At 36.0% G+C, this 21704-nt stretch overlaps 5 protein-coding genes across 5 annotated transcripts; 3 read left to right on the forward strand and 2 right to left on the reverse strand.

The window, feature by feature from the left end:
• Window positions 1-232: 232 nt before the first annotated feature.
• LOC104739886 (SNARE-interacting protein KEULE) lies at window positions 233-5767 on the forward strand. The gene is made up of 21 exons (XM_010460363.3): window positions 233-615; window positions 1313-1371; window positions 1463-1544; window positions 1637-1715; window positions 1807-1857; window positions 1953-2049; window positions 2168-2200; window positions 2339-2464; window positions 2539-2730; window positions 2878-2961; window positions 3051-3149; window positions 3229-3305; window positions 3533-3629; window positions 3905-4030; window positions 4119-4214; window positions 4296-4415; window positions 4495-4569; window positions 4699-4898; window positions 5102-5192; window positions 5283-5372; window positions 5471-5767. The coding sequence occupies exons 1-21, from the start codon at window positions 543-545 to the stop codon at window positions 5522-5524; spliced, it is 2001 nt and encodes a 666-aa protein (XP_010458665.1). The 5' UTR covers window positions 233-542; the 3' UTR covers window positions 5525-5767.
• Window positions 5768-5774: 7 nt separating this feature from the next.
• LOC104739887 (deoxyribodipyrimidine photo-lyase) lies at window positions 5775-8489 on the reverse strand. The gene is made up of 9 exons (XM_010460364.2): window positions 7902-8489; window positions 7356-7696; window positions 7024-7264; window positions 6759-6916; window positions 6638-6674; window positions 6488-6546; window positions 6332-6413; window positions 6177-6248; window positions 5775-6064 (listed from the first exon to the last, which is right to left on the reverse strand). Exons 1-9 carry the CDS (start codon window positions 8208-8210, stop codon window positions 5879-5881), a joined length of 1485 nt encoding a protein of 494 aa, XP_010458666.1. The 5' UTR covers window positions 8211-8489; the 3' UTR covers window positions 5775-5878.
• Window positions 8490-13140: 4651 nt separating this feature from the next.
• Window positions 13141-16455, reverse strand: LOC104739888 (uncharacterized). Its single transcript, XM_010460365.3, has one exon. The coding sequence runs from the start codon at window positions 15758-15760 to the stop codon at window positions 13337-13339; it is 2424 nt and encodes an 807-aa protein (XP_010458667.1). The 5' UTR covers window positions 15761-16455; the 3' UTR covers window positions 13141-13336.
• A 2455-nt stretch (window positions 16456-18910) lies between these two features.
• Window positions 18911-20651, forward strand: LOC104739889 (protein cornichon homolog 4). Its single transcript, XM_019235307.2, has 4 exons — window positions 18911-19260; window positions 19799-19980; window positions 20069-20191; window positions 20305-20651. The coding sequence occupies exons 1-4, from the start codon at window positions 19189-19191 to the stop codon at window positions 20339-20341; spliced, it is 414 nt and encodes a 137-aa protein (XP_019090852.1). The 5' UTR covers window positions 18911-19188; the 3' UTR covers window positions 20342-20651.
• A 489-nt stretch (window positions 20652-21140) lies between these two features.
• On the forward strand, window positions 21141-21649 carry LOC109128607 (general transcription and DNA repair factor IIH subunit TFB5). Its single transcript, XM_019235308.2, has 2 exons — window positions 21141-21191; window positions 21280-21649. The coding sequence occupies exons 1-2, from the start codon at window positions 21157-21159 to the stop codon at window positions 21458-21460; spliced, it is 216 nt and encodes a 71-aa protein (XP_019090853.1). The 5' UTR covers window positions 21141-21156; the 3' UTR covers window positions 21461-21649.
• The last annotated feature ends 55 nt before the right edge of the window (window positions 21650-21704 follow it).

A 21704-nucleotide genomic window follows, 5' to 3' on the forward strand; every position in this document is an offset into this window, starting at 1 on the left:
CAAAAAAAATATTATGTTATTATTTTATCAGAATTTGTTATTTTTTATACTTGATATAGAACCAGCAAAATTTACTAATTAATTTATTAATTTATAGAGTATTAAGTATTTATAACTTAGTCCACAAATGAAGGTTAGAAGTTTGGTTTACCGATTCAAATCGCCGGTTCGGGTCAACACGGTCTTCACCGCGGTTTTCGAGAGAGATAAGTTTAATTTAAATAATTCCTAGTTAAAATTAAAAAAAAAAAAAAAAAAAAAAAAAGTTATTGGAAGGAGAGAGAACAACAACGACAACGTTCCAAAAAAAAAAAAAAATTAGAGCTTTCTTCATCGGTCTTCGTCTCGGTCATTTTGTCGTTTCTCTCTATTTTTTTTTTTTTTTTTTTGATTAGTTCGCGATCTTCTCTCTCTCTCTCTCTCTCTCTCTCTCTCTCTCTCTCTTTGTCTCCGGTCAATCTTTTTGTTCGATCCGTCGATCGGAGATTTTGACTGGAGGAGATTTTAAGAAGTTCTGAAGAAGAAATTGGCAGATCGCAGCTATGTCCTACTCCGATTCCGATTCGTCGTCTCAGGCTGGCGAGTACAAGAATTTCCGGCAGATTACTCGTGAACGTGAGTTCCCTCTCGACCTCACAATTTTTATATGTATTTTTTGACTCTCGTTGATTCGGATTGACTTGTCGATTAATTTCTGGATTCTCGTGATCTATATCTCTAATTCCGGATTCTGCGGAGCAGTCCATTTCCAGTTGTGATTGTTTCATTTTTGATTTTGGGTTACTACGTTCACGAGGAAGATAATGTTTAGGTTCTCTGCGGTTTTAAATTCGTAGAGAATAATTTTTGAGTTCAATTAGTCGCGGAATTTGCATTTGGGACAGTTTCTTTTTAAAATTTGGGGTTCAAAAAGGTTATAATTAAGATATAAGATGAGGTTTATGGATTTATAAATAGAATTGACAAATCATATGGTTCTTTCAGGGAGATGTCAATAGAGCTAAAATGTTGTTGATACATTTTAACCCAATGCTGCCTATCGGACACTTAGGAACAGAAACTGTTTACATGTTTGTGATCTTGTATTGTGTATAATAAAGGGCAGATATGGTCTTCTGTTTAGTGTTTTGAGAAAGGGTCATGGATTTTTATTGTAGTTACATTGTAGAGTTAAGGGTGTGTAGTTCATGTTATGTATTGTTTGGGTCTGAAGCTTTGACTGCTGTCACTGCTCGTTTCTCTGAAGGCTCTTTTAGTTTTATTCCATACAAGAGATAGTGTATCTGATCATTAACATTTCTTTATTTCCCAGGACTCTTGTATGAGATGCTTAGATCTGCAAAGACAGGGAGCTCAAAATCCACCTGGAAGGTTTGTTTTCGGCTACTTTCACCTTGGGCTGCCCAGATTATGGGATGATACCTAATTTTCTGCTAAATTTTCTTCTTTTTCCGTATTTTAGGTACTCATCATGGACAAACTCACTGTCAAGATAATGTCATACGCCTGCAAAATGGCTGATATCACACAAGAAGGAGTTTCACGTGAGAATGAAGTATTTTTGTAAATATTCTAGGTCAATTTGATGCTTTATTTGGGAATAACTTAATTGGCGTAAGCTATCATTTCACTGTAGTTGTTGAAGACATATTTAGACGAAGACAACCTCTACCTTCAATGGATGCGATTTATTTCATCCAGCCAACTAAAGAGAAGTAATTCATCTTTGATGTTCTCTTTTTTGCTTCCAAAATATGTGACATTTGTTATTTCCTCTTGTATTAATGTTCGATTCTGTTGTATCAGCGTCATCATGTTCTTGTCAGACATGTCTGGAAAATCACCCTTGTACAAGAAGTAAGGAAATGATTCCCTGATAGTTACCTGATCTATCTTAGATACAGTTTCTTTAGAATACTGATTTTCTTATTTGTTCCTCTTCATCTGTGAAGGGCATTTGTTTTCTTCAGTTCACCGGTTTCCAAGGAGCTGGTTGGTCACATCAAAAAGGATTCGAGTGTGTTACCTCGGATTGGAGCATTGAGAGAGGTGTATATTGCAAAAAATCATACTTTCTAGTGTATACTGATTGTTGCTATTCAATTCTGTGTTATAGAGCTGTGATAACATCCATATCGATAACTTGTCATTTAATTTTATTCTACAGATGAATTTGGAGTTTTTTGCTATTGATAGCCAGGTAATTGGTTTGTGCACTTTAGTCGCTTTTATATTATTCTCTATCATATGGTCTGAAATGCAGTGTCATATGTGGTATCGTGTTGTTCGTGATGTGAAAGAGGGTTGAAAGAGACTTTTATTAACATAACTCATACAGGGTTTCATCACTGATCATGAGAGAGCTTTAGAGGATCTTTTCGGTGACGATGAAACTTCTCGAAAAGGCGATGCATGTTTGAATGTTATGGCTTCTCGAATTGCCACAGTCTTTGCTTCACTACGGGTGCCAATCATTTTTCTGTCGTTTAATGATTATTATCTGCGGATCATTCTTCTGAATCATTTTGGACGTGACAGGAATTTCCAGCAGTACGATACCGAGCTGCAAAGTCACTTGATGCATTGACAATGACTACTTTGCGCGATTTAATCCCCACAAAGCTTGCAGCTGGAATCTGGAATTGTCTGGCAAAACATAAACAATCGATTGAAAATTTCCCTCAGACGGAAACGTGCGAGCTCCTCATCCTTGATAGATCCATAGACCAGGTTTAGAACTGTTTAATGGATCTGAATTTGATGGGTCTATCCTTTTTTTTAATTACTCAAGATTGCATCCATTTACTTATGTCGCTCATGCTTTCTCCTCTACATATGATATATGATTAGTAGCATCTGCTCTTTTTGAATGTTTAGATTGCCCCTATTATACATGAGTGGACTTATGATGCTATGTGCCACGATTTACTGGACATGCAAGGGAACAAATATGTACATGTGGTAAGTTCATTGTTTTGCTGTATAAGGTATTGTGATCTTGTGATGGCTCTCTTCCTGGATACTCCATGTGATGTTCTTTTAGTTTTTAGATTCCAAGCAAATCAGGCGGACAACCAGAGAAGAAAGATGTGCTCTTGGAGGAACACGATCCTATTTGGCTAGAGCTTCGACATGCACATATAGCAGATGTGAGTCTGATGCCTAGGTCTTTATTTCACTTTGGTATTGGAAAAAAAGTTAATCCTCTTGACCTGTGTTTTTGATTAGGCTAGTGAAAGATTGCATGACAAGATGACTAACTTCTTATCGAAAAACAAAGCTGCTCAGCTTCAGCATGGTAAGAGGTAGGTATTACTTTATTTTTGTAGTAAATGTAACTTGAGCATTTTTTACACTTCCCCTGAACTGGTGGAACCGGATTTTACTGTTGGATTCTGTGCTCTTGTCATTCAGGTTGATCACACTCTGTGTTGATCTACGTAGTACGTACTATAACAAATATGATTGGAGAAGTACTTTCAATTTTTCTCTCCTTTTTTTTTAATCAAATTTATTCGTCTCTTATTTTTAGAGATGGAGGTGAGCTTTCTACAAGGGATCTGCAGAAGATGGTTCAAGCGTTGCCACAGTACAGTGAACAAATTGACAAGCTCTCGCTCCATGTAGAGGTAATTCGGTAGTTATGTGCACCGCTCCCTTGTCTTTTCTTTTTACGTCCACCACCACTTCAAATGTGATAAGCCCCTGGTTCGTTTCTTTAAATTTTATAACTTTCAATTTATGGTGGTGCCACACACAAGTACTCTATTAGTCTGTATCATTTGGTTAACATTTCATAGGATTTAGTGTCTCAAAGCTGTCTGTAGATGTCCAAAGTTACCGCTTCGTAGGCTTTTTTTTTCTCTAAGCTTGGAATGCATATAACTCTTTCTTATCGTTGCAGATTGCTAGAAAACTTAACGACCTTATCAGAGAACAGGGTCTTCGGGAGCTTGGACAACTTGAACAAGACCTTGTTTTTGGTGATGCTGGGATGAAAGATGTGATTAAATATTTGAGTACGCAAGAGGTTTGCATCCAGTTAATAGTGGTTATTTAGTACTGTAAATTGAGACATTCAGCTGTCGAGCTTTATATTTTTTTGAACTCATGTACAGGAGGCAAGCCGTGAAGGTAAGTTACGCCTGTTGATGATCCTTGCAACAATTTACCCTGAAAAGTTTGAAGGTGAAAAGGGTCTAAATCTAATGAAGGTACTTGGGGGTCTTTGTGCTTCTGGATCTTTGTTTGACTCCCATCCACACCATCTAAGTCTTTATTGCTTTGGTTTATAGTTGGCCAAACTCCCATCTGATGACATGACCGCGGTAAACAATATGAGATTACTTGGTTCAGCTGTTGATGCCAAAAAGAGTATCTCGGGAGGTTTCACTTTGAAGTTTGATCTTCACAAGGTAACGTCTTCTCTCCGAATCTTCCACCTATATACGAAAATATGTACATCTTCTTAATTTTCCCTATTAACGGCTGCAGAAAAAACGAGCTGTTAGGAAAGAGCGCCAAGAGGAAGCGGCATGGCAGTTATCTCGGTTTTATCCCATGATTGAGGTACTAATCGCAATTGGCTTTGTTGATTTTCCTTAAAAAAGATTTGCACAGGACACTACTTTAATTTTTTTTAGCATATAATACAAGTTTTCATGTGCTTATTGTTTTTTTCATTCTGGAATTTGCCAGGAACTCATCGAAAAACTTAGTAAAGGAGAATTGCCAAAAGAGGATTTCCCATGTATGAACGAACCAAGCCCAAGTTTCCATGGATCAACGTCACTTCCAGCAGCAGCAAGTAGTAGTCAAGGTCAAGCTGCTCAGTCGATGAGATCAAGACGCACACCAACATGGGCGAAACCTCGAGGTTCAGATGATGGATATTCAAGGTAAACTGTTTTTAAACAATCCAACAAAGAATCCAAAGATCAATCCAATATGAATAAAACCTAAACATAAGTTGGATTGTTTGTCGAACTTCATAACGTTTTTGGGTCTCATTGTTCATTTTCAGAATTTTCTTCTTGCTCACATCATTTCAAAATAGTGAAAAGGAAACTTTTTAACCTGAATCAGTTTTTCTTTCTTGCAGTGATTCGGTACTGAGACATGCATCAAGCGATTTCAGGAAGATGGGACAGCGAATATTTGTGTTCATCGTTGGTGGAGCGACGAGATCAGAGGTTAGAAGCTATGGGAAACGACTTTTATTGTTGGAACTAAAATCATGATATATTTGCTCATCTCTTTTCCTGGAATCTTTGATTTTCCAGCTAAAAGTATGCCACAAGCTATCCACAAAACTCAAGAGAGAAGTAATCCTCGGGTCTACAAGCCTCGACGATCCTCCACAGTTCATAACGGTAAGCCACACACATACTTGACATTCAGAGATTTGGCAAACTTTTGAATTCATCCTCTCAATTTAAGTAATCTTCTCTTTCCTCTTTGTGTCCCACAGAAATTGAAGCTTCTGACTGCAAATGAGTTATCAATAGACGATCTCCAAATATGAGAATCCAGATCTCAAATCATATCCCTGTCTTTGTTCTCTTATCTCTCAATCTAATTTGTAACCAAGTGAACAAAACAAAGGATAAAATATCAGATTATGAGATCATGACACTGTAAGTGTACACTTATTGTTTGTGGGATAAGTATGTAAAGCAACTCATAAAGTTGACTTCTAGATCTTTGGCTATTGTCTTGTTACATTCGATTGTGTAAATCACTTAAATCCTTCTTTGCTTTTTCAAAATCTTCTCTTTTGTAAGTGATTCAGTTAAAGATTTCTTATGTTGAATCATTCATTACAATATAACACAAATGTAGTCTAACAAGTAACAACACCAAGGCATTCAAAGTTGAACTAAACACTAAATATCTTCGGATTAGTAGAGTCTCGGGTGAGCTGTTCTTCAGCTTTCCTCTTCTTCTTTGTTACTGACACCAAACTCTTGACATAAGAGATGTAACTGTCCACATTAAATTTCCTTTTGCAACCTGCATAGTTCATGTACCGTATCTTCCCAAAAACCGGCCTCTCTTTCCACCCCTACAACCCGTCAAAGCATAAACCAAAAAATCAGATTTAATCACACGCACAATATTCTCCAACATATCCTACTATCACTTCTAGTCAGAGTAAGAGGAGAAAACGAAAGAACCTGATCATGAACCCCGCATATAGACCACATACACCCAACATATCCACTAGGGTCACGACCATCGATCTCATACTACATCAACATAAGAAAATCTGTGGTAGATCCGTAGATACAAAAAGAAAAGGGTCAGAATGAAATTAAGTCGGAAGTAAAACCTTGTTATTTAGATAGATGGATATTGAGAGAGCCTCTTCAGGTCCCTTGGTCCATTCTAGAATCTTCTTTGCCCAATACATTCTGCAATGTAATGTTGACAAATGTCACTTATTACGGTCGTTGCCATTATATAGCAGAGTAATGATTTTACTTGCCTCATGAAACCGTGCATTTTCCCTTGATAAACCATCTCCAACTGTGAAGCATTCCATAACTGCAAGATTCAACAACCAGAAAAATAACGCATGATGCAAATGAAAATCAAAGCTACAAACAAACTATGCGACGAGAGATTAGTGACTTACAGGATCTGCTGTCTGTCCCTTCTCTAACTGCTCCAACCTACAATATTAATACCCCTGAACGTAAATAGAGAAGATAAGGAAGATTTGCTTTCCAAAAGAAAATAGGTGTAAACAACTGTACGAGTAAATGTGTTCTCTTTTATCAGAAGCATGATCCATTAATGACTTGCGTGCCCACTCCCAAGCTCCTTTCAAAGAATCATAATGAGGTTGATAATAGCAAAAATTGTCCGAGAGTTCTCTTCGCACAATCATTTCTTCCAAGAATGTGTCTACCGCCTGTAATGGACAAACAACGCAAATACCAAACTAAGAGTGTGAACAAGAAAGGGTAACCACAGAAAGAGAAAACTGCCCACATTCAAGAGTATGATTGGCTTATGAACCTGAGGGGAAGTAGTCCGGACTTTACGCGCCTCTAAGGCACATCGCTGAGCTGATATCTGCCCGAAATGTAGATAAGGAGAGAGACCAGAGAGTGCTTTCGGCTTCACAGGATTATTCCTGTCCGTTGAATAATTCTTCAACCTTTTCGTCAAGAACCCATCTTTAGTCCCCATCAATACTTCAATCCCCGCATCTTCTCCCGGCACACACCATTCAATCTCAGGAACTTCTGCACCCTCCCTATCCACAAATCATAATCACCATAGAACTCTCAAATCTTAAAAAACCATAAAGTAGCCGGCGTTATCAAACAGATTAAACAGCACCTAACCTTACAACTTTATCTATGAGGCTATCCCAATCCACCTTATCCACCATCCCAGTCCACTTCTTATTTGGCGGTTCGAGTGTAGGAAACTCAATGAGGTAATCAGGTAGAAGTTTGTTGATCTTACCCCGTATAGTTCTAGCACTGTACTCCAATTTACCAGAAGCAGCCCACATTGGAACTACATTGTGAGCATCAACCTCATGTATCGCTAATGAATCACTAGTTCTCTTAACAACCTCATCTTTACAACTCCTGATTTCTCGTAAAGGAGAGAAATCAGTAACCAGATGTGAAGCTCCACATTCTTCTATAAAATTAGGGATTGTCTCCTTTGCATCTCCCTGACATTGTTACAGAGTAAAGTTCATCTTGAGATAAGTAAAGAACAAAACTTTACAGCTAAATTTGATTAAACCTACCAAATTCTGAGGTTAATAATCAAAGTTCAAATCGCTTGATCTATCATCTCATCTCCATATATAACAAGAACGTAAAAACCCTAAATTTTAAAATTGGGTTTGATGTGAGATCGAGCTCGGAACTCACCTGTAATAGAAAAAACGGAATTTGAAGAGAATCAATTTGACGGTGAAGCTGGCGCAAACCCTTTAACAGAAACCCTAATTGCCTCGCCTTTGCGCCCAGAAATTGATCGAACAAATTGAAAACGACGGCCACCGGCGCGTTGGTTTTGTTCGCCAAATCGACGGCGTGAATCAACGCCCAGTTATCTCTCAACCGCTGATCTCTGAACATCCAGTAAACGACAGGACCCACAGTTTGATCCGACGGTTGCCATGAGCCTTTCTTTAGGACCCGGATCCGACCCGTTTGAACCGAGATTGACGACGCCATACGGAGAAGAAGAGACCAGAACTTTTCGGATTTCCTCTAATGTGCGACAGCGGAGGATTTGCTTAAGCGACGAAGCGGGCGACGTCTTCGAAAAAATGGAGGGAAGACAACAATGCACTGTTTGAGTTTGTGGTTTAACTTTGATCTACGTGGCTGATTTGCTTTATTGACACGTGTGAGTTTGTGGTTGATTTCTTGAACCCACTCTTGGCCTTGGCTGCTTAGAGACATCCCTAGTGATTAATTAATTAGTTATAGTCTATGCAAGTTGCATAATGCAATTCTAGTATTCACTTTGATATATATATATATATATGTAGTACACAGAATCTATCTTTAATATGTGTATCAAAGTGTAATTCACTAAAAAGAATCGCCGATTTTTACATGATCGTCTTATATCTACCCCATTATATTTGGTTTGTAATGTGTGTATACAGTATACATGTTCGTTATGACGTTCTTCGATATTCTCTTTCATGAATCCATGAATTTGTGTGTGCGTTGTGGTGATGAAGAACATCCTAACAAATCATTTGATTTCTTGGAGTTATATATTCGGAAATTGTTAAGAAGATAAACGTGTAAGTACGTCTTTTTAAACGAATCAAATTTATACGATGGTGCTGATTAATGATGAAAAAAGAAAAGAAAAGAAGAATATATGGATTAATTGACCTATATAGTCTTGGTTCATCATTTCCTTTAAATTAAAAAAGAAACCTAGATCAAATTATTCCTTCACATGCTCAATCGTGCTTATCTAGGGTTTACGATCATTGTAATATCTCCAATACATAATTGGAAAACATACCTTCTGTTTTTATCATTATGCTTTTTTTTTATACATACTGTTACTGTATAAGTTTTTCATTTTATATCACATCATGAGGAATGATAATCGCTCTTTCCACAAACTGCCCCTAATAATTAAATTCATTATTATGAATAGCCTATCATAAGAACCAAATTCATGATTAATATTTCACTTTCATTAATTTAACACATAATATATCAATACGATTCGTCGATAGTGGGTGAACAACATGTATTTGGTATGTAAACAGATATATAAACAATAACAAAATGTGCTCAGAAGATTGGTTATTCCCACAATTACCATTATTTTGATCTGACTTAGTGATTTTTTTTTAACAGATTCCAAAATTTGCATTCCTTAGATTTACCTGTACTATTAGTCTATAAGCATACCTACCATATCTTAATTTCTGATTCGATTCAGTAGTTAAAAATTTTATTTGACCTCAACTATACCAAATTTTCATTATTTAAATGTAATAAAAGAAACTTGAAATACGTAAAAGATTATATTGACCTTATCCATGGATTTCTAGACTCATGAAACTGAGGCTATTCCAGTCTTTTAAATCAAAATTTAATTAGAACAAAGACACTTGGGGTTGGGTGGGTTAATTATATTATAAGACCCTAATGACAGCACCTAGCACTGCACAGAATCATTGTCTTATATACCTGATTTTCAATTTATCAACTTTATAGGGAGACAAAAGCTGATAATCAGGGAATTAAATAACACATTATTTAGATTACATGTACTGTATATGTTTGACTTGTTTGTATTTACTTTCCATCTACCATGACAAAACCACCTATGGTTTAGTTTAGCCAATGTATCATAATATAGCCATTACAAAAAATGTAATCATAACTTCAGATAAAATAAAAAATAGACTTTCCTTTTTTTATTTTTATTTTGGATAAAATCTTTTAAGCTTTATATTTTCAGCCGTTGGTTATATTAATTTCTTTTTTTTTAAGTTCAAAACTTAGTTTATTTTTACAACATATAAATTTATGGTCGTGTTGTTTTTTTGGGTAAGTATGATTGTGTTCATCATAAATAGTCTATAATATGTATTCATTTTCATAATATAATAAACAAGCAAAAAGATAACAACGATATTACATGAGAATGGGATTTTTTTGTAGGTACAAACTACAAACCAATTAAAACATTAATCGCGAGATAGTAGCGCTAAGAATTTTTTTTTAATTTGCAATATCTGTGGACAAAAAGAAATACTGATCATGTTATTATAAAGATTGCTTGCTTTAATAATCACAAATCAAAATGATGTTTTAGTGTCCGCAATGTGGTTGTTATCATTCGTTATGTCGTCTGCCCAAAGCTTACTCTTCTTAACTCTATACAATAAAAAACCATAAAGGATTTTTCAAATCGATCGGTGAATCATTTTTATAAGAGTTTAAAATCGTTATTATATGTTCTCAAAATACTAAATGACGTCAGTTCTGGAGAATTATTGCATCATAAATAAAACTGCGGAGATCTATGTATCCAGTGGTCAAATACAGAGACGGTTTGACCGCACGTGCCAGTAGAAACGAGTATAAAAAAACATTCAGAACTTTGTCAGTGCAAAACGACGTAGTTTGTTTCTTTACTGATGGGAGACATTTATCTGCTGCTACTCATACAACGTGTACTCTCGTAGAAAAGACACGTGTAAGAATAATACTGGAGAGTCTGTAGATTATGAAATCAAGCGTCCACCGCACACGAATGCAATCATCTCTAAGCCACTGATCTTGCCACGTGGTAGAGATTATTCAGTAGCGCAATCAAATGCCCTAAATACAGCCAAAATCTTTTTTTTTTTGGTTACACGTATAACATTTTTGTTATTGTGTTTGATGCATCTTTGTAAAAGTTTGACCATCAAGCTGGGATACATGTAATGTAATTACATTAGTCATATGCAATATAAATCCTATAGAAATATTTATAAACGAAAAAGGTAATACACCCATTGCAATGATTGTTATAGATCTTTTACGCAAAACATACGTAATACTATACGTTAAAAATGATCATACCTAATGCCATATTTCTATAAGAAGAATGTGCACTATGGTATTTGTTTACTGAATATTATTATAATATATGCACTACGATATACAAATCAATATATATATATATATATGTAAATAAATAACAAGCGTATTATTATAGATTGTCATATTTTTCCATTTGTTAAAGGGATGAAAACATAAACTTTAGTTTTCTTAAAACAACATTGAAATTTGTTCTACTGATTCTTGCGTACTAAAAGAAGATGTTATCCTCATTCAAATCACAGACTTATTCTTCATTTTATTTCTCTTTTTAGCTTTATTAAACTTTTTAACTCAAAAAGAAAATCAAAATACACATATTCCATATAATTCGAGAGAGATTTGGTGAGAAGTCAGCATTGCCGACAGGAAGTTCTGCCTCACCACCAAAATGGTGAAAAATACCAAACCAATAATTACAATAACTTTATTTTTGTTATAATTATTTTAGTACATAATTACAGTACTATATCACCTCTTTTTTCACGAATACAGATGGTATCTTATTTAATCATAGACAATAAAAAAAGCGTACGTTTCTATCTCTTCCAAATTTTGTTTAAAGGATAACGTACAAAGTGAACGCCGATGTATATATTCTAATAAGGTTTTTTTTGATTAATTACCTGATTTAAGTTTTGATTGTTTTTTTTGTTTTTGTTATATCAGCTACTCGAGGAGGTGGGTGAGGTGAATATAATGCCTAAGCTAGAAAGTTCAAAATTTTACAAGGAGGAAAACAAAAGTGTATTTTTTTCATTTTTTTAGAAAAGTAGAATACTTTGCTATTTGTGGGGTATAAATATAATTATTGATTTCTACTTTTGGGGTTCCACCCTTGTTCAATCACCATAGTTACAAATTACCACCTCAATGAAAATGATTCCTTGTCAAATAATTTAAGGTAAAACCTAATTTCCCTTTAATCAGTAGACTATAAAGATTCGAGCTTTAAAATATTACTATTAGTTAGTAAGTAAACTTTACTATGAAAATTACTTATTTAATATAACAGTGCTTTAGAATGTCTGTATGTATGTGTGACAGAGTAAAAAATAAAAGAGGTACTTGACTTATCTATTTGTATGTAACTTAAATGGAAAAATAGCATCTAAATTATTGTATTTCTCTTTACTATTTCTAAATAATTGTTTGTTTTTTCCTTGCTTTCACTGTTATTACTTAATTTGTGTAATTTCACTTTAGCTGTCTGGTCAGTCCATTTATGAAATCTTGCCACTAGATTTCAAAATTTGTGGTACTATTGATAAAGTTATGATTTACAAGAATATAAATCATGGGTTACAGATTTTATTTTATTTCTTTTAAATAAGAAAAGAAAAAAATACCCCACAAAGTACAATACCATGGGCTCATAATCAATAAAGAGGAAAATTTCTAACCTTTCTAAACTATTCATAGCGGTAGAAATCATGGGTAAATCACGCATCTTGCTACAAATAGATTAACAAGACTTCATCTATAATTGTCCTTCCACATCTACCATTTCACCTTTTTTCTTACAGCTTTTGTATACAGCTTGTATTGAACTTGCTTTCATGGTGGGGATCCACATTTTTGTTTTTATGAAAGACTTAATACAGATTGATATTATATAGATGGATAATCATAATCATGGTTGATATGAAATTGAGACCGTTAATCTTGGTTTGTTCTTCTTCAGAAACTCTAGATGGTACAAAAAAGTATGCATCTTTAGTCTGTCATTTGCCATCAACAAACGTTATCATGAAGAAAAGAACATTAAACTTTCAAAAGTTTAAGTCATTTTTCTCAAAAAAGTAAGGATATGTTTTGAAGTCATGATTAAGAATATGAATTTTTGATGACAAAAAGTGAGAGGGATCATTACACTGTGTACCAAGAGAAGAAGAAACAAAAGCTGTCATTAATTAGAGTTTTTTTTTTCTAACCTCTAACCGATACACACACTCACATATAGATGATAATGACAAGAAACTGAAATGTTATATGGAAAATTATGGTATAGATAGGTTAAAAAAAATACAAATACTCAAATCAACATATAGATTAACTCATCTTCTAAAAGAAACCAAGTACAAATTGAATATTTAATGATATAGTATGAGATACTAGTAAATGGAAGAAAAGAATTTAAACAATCCTACGAAATGCCAAATTCTACTGAGAAAAAAAACTAAGCTGAAATCAAATGGATCAAAAACGAGATTCAAGTTTATAAAATGTCACACTGAGGATGTATCCACAAGAACATCGTTTAGCAGATGATCCTCACCGTTAGCCATGGCTAGCAGCTCTGCATCCCTATCCTCTTCATTTGAGAAATCTCTCCTTTCGAATTTGGAGTTAGCTGATATGAAGATCAGCTTCTGAGCTCGATCTATAGCTGCATGTGACCGCCCGTTGGAGTTTACCCATTTCAAAAGTGAGGAATTGCATTTGAACCCTCCAGTAGTCGCATGTAGGAAAATGAGCCTTACTGCAACTTTCCCTAGTGATCTGAACTCGCTAAGGTACGTCTCCCAAACAAGTCTACTGCTTTGAGGATTCGCTATCCTCATCTTTCCAGAAACCGGATCACGCTCTTTCATTTGGACCGCCCGTGCATACATAGGATCAAGCCCTTCCGTTCTCCATTTCATTAGTTCCATCAACGCGATGTGTGCCTCGTCTCTAGACACAAGCCTTGTGATCAACTTATCTACATCCTTCTCTTGCTCCGGCGACAAACATTTGAACGGAGGAAGATACTTCCCGCTGCTATCTCTTATCAAGTAAAGAGGGTCGAGTATGAAAGCCGCAGCCCAAGCTGGATGATAACTCTTCTTGAATCTTCTCTCAACGAGTTTCTCCACATAACCTTCCCCTACATTGAACTTAGAATCCCAATCTTTAATCTTAGCTCTTAACTCGTCCCATAGAGGGAGACATTGCCCTACAAGAAGCTTCTCTTCCTCTGTTCTCCTAGCCATCTCTTTGACAAGTTTGATCAAACCGTGAACCGCCTCTACCTCGTTCCAAAACCCTTCGTCTCCAACCATCTCTCTGACCTCCCTAGCCATATGATCCTCCATTAAAACAACTTTACAAGCATCATCATGCATTACCAACTGAATTGCTCTAGCGGAACTCAACACATCCTCAAGAAGATTAAACAAAGGCTCGAAGAAACAAGCCTTGTTACTAGTAGTACTACTACTACTACAACAACTTCTACGTTCGTCGTCGTAATAGCAATGTAAAGGCAACCTAAGCATTACAGACTCGCCGTGTTCTTGCAACTGATACTTACAGTGTGCGTTACGTATCTGCGCCGTGTTGTTGATGAACTTGGCGAGCCTGACACAGTTTTGCGAGACGGATTTGAATAAAGGCAGCTCTTTTACGAAATCTTTGATCAAACTGTTGAGTCCTTGAAACTGACAAGACAGATTCACCATCCACTGGTGCTGACTCTCAAGATTCCTCAGTGCTTTGGTCTTGAACTTATCAGAGACTATCCCAACACATCTCTGAGGTGAATTCCCACAAATGCCCTTGACCGTGTCCAGCAAAAGCTCCTCCGCGTAGTTGGACGGCACAGCTCCGTTCACCAGAACTGCCTTTCTATACAGACTCGTCCCGTTGGGTAAATTCACAATCAAACTCACGAGATTCTCGCCGGATTCCCCTGTTTTCCAGCCGTCCGATGCGATTTGAAAGAACATGGCGTCTCTGATTCTGGAATCAGCCTCTGCTCTTGCCTCCTCGTACTTCAAGTCCAGTCTCGTGGTGGCGAAGTCTCTCTTGGAGATGATCGGTAGACCGACTTGAGTGAGAAAAGCTCGAAACTTTGGATGCTCGAGACCCGAGAGAGAAACAGAGCCGCAAGATTCGAAGACCCAATCAGAGAGAGAGTCCAAAGCTGACTCTATCTGCGATCTGGTGAGAGACTGCGTCTGCAACGGTTTAGGACTCTTAAGCTTCTTCACACTGTCTTCAAGCATAGCTAGAGGACCCAAATCGTCTTTTCCGCCGGAGAGCATCAAATGCTGCTGGTGCTGCGGCGGAGGAGTAGAAGAGTAATGCAACTCCCCGCCGCAGAACCTGGAAGGATCGACGACAGTTATAGGCGTGACGTGGTAAGACCCGCCGATGGGAGGAGGGTTAAGCCGAGAAGGAACCGCGGTGGTGACGGCGCCGGAGGAGTTTCGTTTCCGGTGATGAGTCTGAGGAGAAGATGAGGAAGAGGTGGGAGAAGGAGTGATGGTGGAAATGGGAGTGACAGAGTTGAAATTGGGACAAGTGCCGCGTTTGAGATGCTCAGAAGCGGTGCGGGAAGGGTTAGAGGCGGAGAAAACGGCGTCGCATAGAGAACAACGGAGCTTCACGGCTTTAGGGAGACCAGTGTCGGTGTTGCGTACGAGGATAGGTTCAAGATGAGTCCAATACCACGCGCCTTTGCCTTTAACTGCTTTAGTTCTTACAGTCATTAAACCTTCGTACCTCTTGTTTAAAGCTTTTGCTGTTAGCTCGTCTGTGGTTAGTCCATCGATCGCCGTCGCCGAAGGAGGAGGAGCTAGAGCAGCAGGAGGAGGAGGTGGTGGTGGAGGAGTCTGTTGTTGTTGTTGTTGCTGATGAGCCGCCGTGTGAGCATTAGTCGTCGCCATCAGATTAATTATAATAATTAAAAAAAAGTTTCGATGTAATGAGAAAAAAAATATCGGAAATTTCGAGGCTTTGGGATTTTTTTAAGCGGGAGTTGGATTTTGTGGCCTCCTCGTAGAGAACGTGTGACATTTATCAGAGGTGAAAAGTCGCCGGAAGACGACGATCTTGGACGTCACTGACATTTTCCCGGCGATCAGAAGAATTTGGAAATAAATTTTGTAAACTCAAGTTCCTTCTAGTAACAATAATATGAACTAGCTTCTCTCTGTTCACTCTGCTTCACTATTGTTGTGAGAGAGAGAGAGATTTAGAGAGGGAAGGAAAGAGACAGAAGCGGAGAAGAAGAGGAGAGAAATATGGGAGAGAGAGAGAGAGAGAGATGAAGAAGGGTGAAAGAAGGGGTTGAAGGTCACGCGCATGGAGAGGGAAAAGAGAGTTGAAAGGAACAAGGAAGGGTGAAAGCAGAGTCCCACGTCGTACGAGAACCCAAACGTTACATTGGCTACTAGACTCTCTCGCTTTCTCATCATTGGAGCGTTTTACTCACGCTCTTCCTTTTATTTTTTTTTCCCCTTTCGAAAATCCCTTTTCTTGTCTCCTGCTTTAATGTTTTTTATTTTTTTTTATTTTTTTTTTAAATTGGAACTATTTGGGACCTTAATTTAATGCGTCTTAGATTTTCTTAACTTTTTTTGTAAACGTTTTTCTTGTTATGCAGTATCAACCACCAACGTTAAAAGTAATTTCGTTTTTTAAAGGAAAAAAAAAATTGTCTTTTTTAAGAATTTTGGAAAGATCTATCTACCATTTGGTTAAAATGATTTTTTTTTACTATTTCTTAAATATACGTATAAGTATTGATACTAAATTAGTCGAAAAGCTCAAATATACTATTAGAAGGGTTTGTTGACAAAAAAAAAAGTACAATATTAAATTAGATGGATTTTAATTTTCTAAATGATGAATCCGGTTTAACAAACCCTCGTTGTGATTTTTTTTTTTTAAATGACATTATCGGTTCAAAACACTTTTTACATTGTGATTCGGTTTAACAATTTTTTTTTTTTTTTTCGGTTTAACAATTTTTTATTTTATTTTATTTGTTTTGAATATGGTTATTACAAAAACGAAGAAAACCGGGTGAGCCGTGAGTGGGATTTCCATTTGTGTATTGTTGTCTACGTGGGATGCGTTCAGAATTTGGGCATAAAAAGGTTTTTGTTTTCTAGATAGACAGTGAAAGACATTTAACGCAGAGTCTGTGTTTGTGTTGTGTTGACCATTTTCTGTGTTGACTCAATAAAAATATCTTTAAAAAAGGGACATCTCTTCGTAAATAATGTCTTGAAAGTTGTTTTAATTTGACTGAGAGAGAAACCTTTTACAAGTTCCATTTTTTTACCGACCAATTTTGGTTCCTACTACCAACCATTTATTTGCTAAAACTTGGATTTCTTTTTCATTTGCTTTGTATGAATGAATGTTCATGAGAATCATGAGTGTGTCATTTGCTCATAAGGCCGTCGTTAGCATTTGTATGTCATGAATAAAACAAACACCCCTTTCTACTCTTCACAGTTATAACACAAATACTATCACTCAGGTTCAGTTACATGCTTATCCACAAAATATCTACCTTTTAGACAAAAATTACAATAGTATTTACCTTCATAAAAATTATTGGACAATGACACATTTTAGCTAAGATTACTTGACGATAGACACACATTTCATGAATTCGTTTACTCCTAAATTTCTAACTGCTTAAATACTTCTATTTTTTTACATATTTCGTCTTGTTTGTATTATTTTCTAATAAGCTTAGATTTGAGATCAATAATTAAAGTAAACAAGTGGAGGTTAGTAGGAGTCAAGTTTTAATTGGTCAATATCTAATGTCAATAAAACCACATGTCACAACTGTCTCCCACTTGCTCTAATGTATCTCTGCATACATATGGATTCTTAAGTTGTAAAATATACAAATCCCACCCCTAACTGTTTTCTATATATTAAAGAAGGCAGAAATTCAAAATTTCCTACCACATAATTTTAGATCAGTCCAATCTTAAAAAGATGGATAGTACTATCTTAAGAATGATCTTGTCTGTTACATACCAACCACCCAAAACCCCATGCATTATGCTCTCTAGCTATAAGTTTTCTAAAGTTATCGTGGCGTGAATTAAAGTTTGTGATATAGTGATGAGTACTATACTACTAACTAACATCACTTTGTTACAAGTTTAATCAATATATGAGTTTATATAAATAACTTAATATACGAGTGTCATTTTTGTCACTTAAACTATTTGCATACACACTTATGTGGAAGATTTTCTTATTCAAACTTTATATATAAGTACCTGTTGACAGAAAATAGTTACCTAACGAACATTTGAATCTTAATTTTTCCAATCATTTTACAAAAATACTGATATTAATTATTACTGTGACAACGTAATTTGCTTGAATTACAATCATGTACGAGAGTTTTCTTTTCTAAACCACTCCACTAAAATCGTGTTTAGAACTGAAATAAATATACACACACACACCATGTAAGATAATAAGTATATGATTGAAAAAAAAATTTAAAAATAATGCCACCTTTTATATTGATAGTGATAGTATTTAGTATTTAATTAGCGAACTTGGATGGTTTAGTTAACTGAACCACACCAAGAGGCTAGAGAGACCACATAATCTAGAGATTAGTGAGAGAGAAACCGACTAAACTAAAATCAAGTTAAACCCATCTCAATTGCTTAATAATAATCCTTATAATTACAGTAGATATATTATGTGATATTATTTGCATTGCTAAACCGTTCTTGATTAGGAAAAAAAAAAAAAAGAAAGAAAGAAAAAAAAAATACATGGAAAAAGATGAAGCTTGTTTTTCTTTAGTACTAGAAAACAGCTGGCTTTAGTTTTATCAAATCACATGATTGAAAGTTTTCTGGTCCCATAATTTTTAAGATTTATTTCCCTTAAAATTATTACGAGAATTACCACACAAAAAAAAATATACGACTCAACCACATAAATTACAAGGCGCTCTCGTGCCCAGACCCAAATTACTTGGGCTAAGTCTAAAGGCCCACAGGCTTATATAAAGTTAAACCGGCGTGAATGGTAGGCATTTCAATTTTAACCGGAAATTGAACCGGAACATCGGTAAACAGCAAAAATACCGGGAATCTCGTACCTTCTAGGCTTTTTTTTTTTACTTTCGTCTTTCGCTGTTTCGTCCGATCAGAATCTCGAGACCGAAGGGTCCAACTGAACTATCGCCGACCACGAACGAACTCGTTGTCGTCTCTGTTCCTCATCGAACCTTTATTGGGAGGAGAGAGAAAAGATCAGAAACAGGACAGCGAGCATAGATCCGAGGAAATTTGTCGGAAACTAGAAGGAGGAGAAGATGGGAGATATCTGGACATGGCTTATTTCCTTCTTCTTCCTCATAGCTCTTGTCGGAATCATCGTCTATCAGGTCTTGTGTATTCGATCCCAATTCCCAATTTTTTTTTTCGAATAAAGAAACCTTAAAAGTTCTTTTCTTTTTCTATGGAATTTGCCAGTTTTACGGTTACAATAGTTCCAATTTATGCTCACTTTTGGTTCATTCTGTTTCTTTGTAGTCTGTGATTTAGGTAGAATTAGGGTTTTATGTTCTTGCCAAATGATTGTAAGAAGACAAAAGTTTCAATTTTTTGGGTATCTTTTAATCAAAGCAGTCAATTTAATGTTCCTGCAACTGCGTATTGGCATCTGAAAACACGTTTCTAGGATCATCATTAGCTTTTTTGGTCATTAGTTATGTCCATTTCAGCGTAATGAAGTCAATCGTTTTTGTAGTTTTTTTTAGTTTAGACTGTGATTAGAGGAGTCACTGAGATTGATAAGCTAGCATTCCTAATCGAAAAAAGCTTGGTTAATAACTCGAAATGCGAATTATATAGCTGGAGAGAAAACACATTTTCTAGGAAACTAACGTTTCTCTTGGGAATTGGAAATCTTTCATTTTGCAGCTTGTTTGTTTAGCGGATCTAGAGTTTGATTACATCAATCCGTATGACTCTGCGTCGAGAATAAATTCCGTGGTTTTACCGGAATTCATTGTTCAAGGAGTTCTATTCGTATTCTACCTCTTAACAGGACACTGGTTCATGGCACTCTTATGTCTACCTTATCTCTACTACAACTTCCAACTGTAAGTCTGTTTTTTCTGACAACTGATCTCAATTTTTTTGCCTCCAGTCAAACAAATGTTGATGTCTTGATATCCTTCCACTGTTCAGTTACTCTAAACGACAACATTTAGTAGATGTCACGGAGATCTTCAACTTGCTTAACTGGGAAAAGAAGAAGCGGCTGTTTAAGCTTGCTTACATAATCCTTAACCTCTTTCTCACTATCTTCTGGTAAAAACAACCAAACATCTTTTGAATCCCTCTTTGCTTATTATATATATAACCTTCTTCATTATAGATCAAGACTGCTAAAAACACTTTCTCTGTCTGCAACTTCTTTTTAGGATGATTTATTCGGCGCTGGATGATTACGAGGACTAACTGATGAAAACGTGGTCAATCTTCTTCAGTTATTGATCTGATTGACACTGCGGTCCAAGATACAGCGCGGTGCTTGTGGTTGTGGACATGAAAAAATAGAAAGGAATAGAAAGGAAAAGTGTTTGTTTTTGTTAAATGAATCCATGTTTGTAAGATTAGTGGCAGAAAGATTTGTGTATTTAATTCTCATGTCTTGATCATTATTTGTACAAGCAATCAAGCTCGTAAACCACTGGGTTACAGACGCTATAAAACTAAATCATTCCAGTGTAAGCAAAAGTCAATCCATGTGAACTTTGACCTTTCAAAAGTGGCCTTTTTGAGTGATGTATGTAACGGGGGATGTTCAAGACACTTGAGAACTTAAAGAAGAGTTCAGAACCTTCGGTTTCAGTTTTGTAATTTGGTTATCTGATAAAGCTAACCCTCGTCCTTCACTGTGACAATCGGAGGATTTTGGTTATAAAGGTGATTTCTTTCTCTCTTTCTCTGTTTCAAACTTCGCTCCAAGCTTCGTCGATCTTCTTAGTGTGGTTCGATCTCTATGCCCAATTGTTCTGGTTCGATCCTTGATTTATCTGGTTGTACAGTCGTAAAGTCTTTAGATTTGGGAATCGAGTTCTATTGTAGTGTTTAGGGTAACGAAAACCCAATTTTTAGTTCTGTATCCTCGATCTGAAACAAGGGTTTAGTGTTACATCTGCTCATATGATCCATCTTTATTCTGAGTTTTCGAGAATGTTCTTTGCGTCTCGTGTTGATTAGAATTAAGCTCAGATTATTTTGTTTTTTCTTACAGGTATTTATCGTTTACAATGGTTAATGCAATCAAAGGAGTGTTCGTCTCCTGGTACTGTTATTTCGATTCCCAAGCTAAATCTCTATGCAATATGAACACAAATTTAATTAAAAGTCATGAATGATTTATTTCTGTGCAGTGATATCCCGATGACACAGTTCATAGTGAACATGAACAATTCGATGCCTCCGTCTCAGAGATTCATAATACATGTACTTGATAGCACTCACTTGTTTGTGCAGCCACAGGTTGAGCAGATGATTCGCAGTGCTATTTCTGATTTTAGAGATCAAAACTCTTACGAGAAGCCCACTTCTTAGATCACATCATCATCAGAATCACAACACTTGCTTCTGTTATTTTATTCTTCCATCTCTGCTTGTGTGATTTGATCACTTTGTCACTCTTTTTGATGAATAAACACGAACACACACGTTTGCTTCGTTATCGACATTGTAAGATATTTGAGACTGTTTCTTAAAATACCAATGCTTCCGGTTTATATTGAATTTTTCCGGTTTTATAATTTGGTTTGAGAATTGAGACTCAATCACTCATGTTGGT

This window comes from Camelina sativa, chromosome 14, assembly GCF_030686135.1.
Source record: "Camelina sativa cultivar CO46 ecotype springtype chromosome 14, ASM3068613v1".
Classification (NCBI taxonomy): domain Eukaryota; kingdom Viridiplantae; phylum Streptophyta; class Magnoliopsida; order Brassicales; family Brassicaceae; genus Camelina; species Camelina sativa.

Bases quoted from the DNA above. Each gene is read 5' to 3' on its own strand.
- LOC104739886 (XM_010460363.3), top strand. From the start codon at position 543: ATGTCCTACTCCGATTCCGATTCGTCGTCTCAGGCTGGCGAGTACAAG. The intron at 1,858-1,952 runs GTAAGGAAATGA...TCATCTGTGAAG, and splicing joins AAATCACCCTTGTACAAGAA to GGCATTTGTTTTCTTCAGTT. The intron at 2,465-2,538 runs GTGCCAATCATT...TGGACGTGACAG, and splicing joins CAGTCTTTGCTTCACTACGG to GAATTTCCAGCAGTACGATA.
- LOC104739887 (XM_010460364.2), bottom strand. From the start codon at position 8,210: ATGGCGTCGTCAATCTCGGTTCAAACGGGTCGGATCCGGGTCCTAAAG. The intron at 7,697-7,901 runs GTGAGTTCCGAG...TAACAATGTCAG, and splicing joins TTCCGTTTTTTCTATTACAG to GGAGATGCAAAGGAGACAAT. The intron at 6,065-6,176 runs GTTCTTTCGTTT...GACGGGTTGTAG, and splicing joins TATGCGGGGTTCATGATCAG to GGGTGGAAAGAGAGGCCGGT.
- LOC104739888 (XM_010460365.3), bottom strand. From the start codon at position 15,760: ATGGCGACGACTAATGCTCACACGGCGGCTCATCAGCAACAACAACAA.
- LOC104739889 (XM_019235307.2), top strand. From the start codon at position 19,189: ATGGGAGATATCTGGACATGGCTTATTTCCTTCTTCTTCCTCATAGCT. The intron at 19,261-19,798 runs GTCTTGTGTATT...TTCATTTTGCAG, and splicing joins TCGGAATCATCGTCTATCAG to CTTGTTTGTTTAGCGGATCT. The intron at 20,192-20,304 runs GTAAAAACAACC...ACTTCTTTTTAG, and splicing joins CTCTTTCTCACTATCTTCTG to GATGATTTATTCGGCGCTGG.
- LOC109128607 (XM_019235308.2), top strand. From the start codon at position 21,157: ATGGTTAATGCAATCAAAGGAGTGTTCGTCTCCTG. The intron at 21,192-21,279 runs GTACTGTTATTT...ATTTCTGTGCAG, and splicing joins AAAGGAGTGTTCGTCTCCTG to TGATATCCCGATGACACAGT.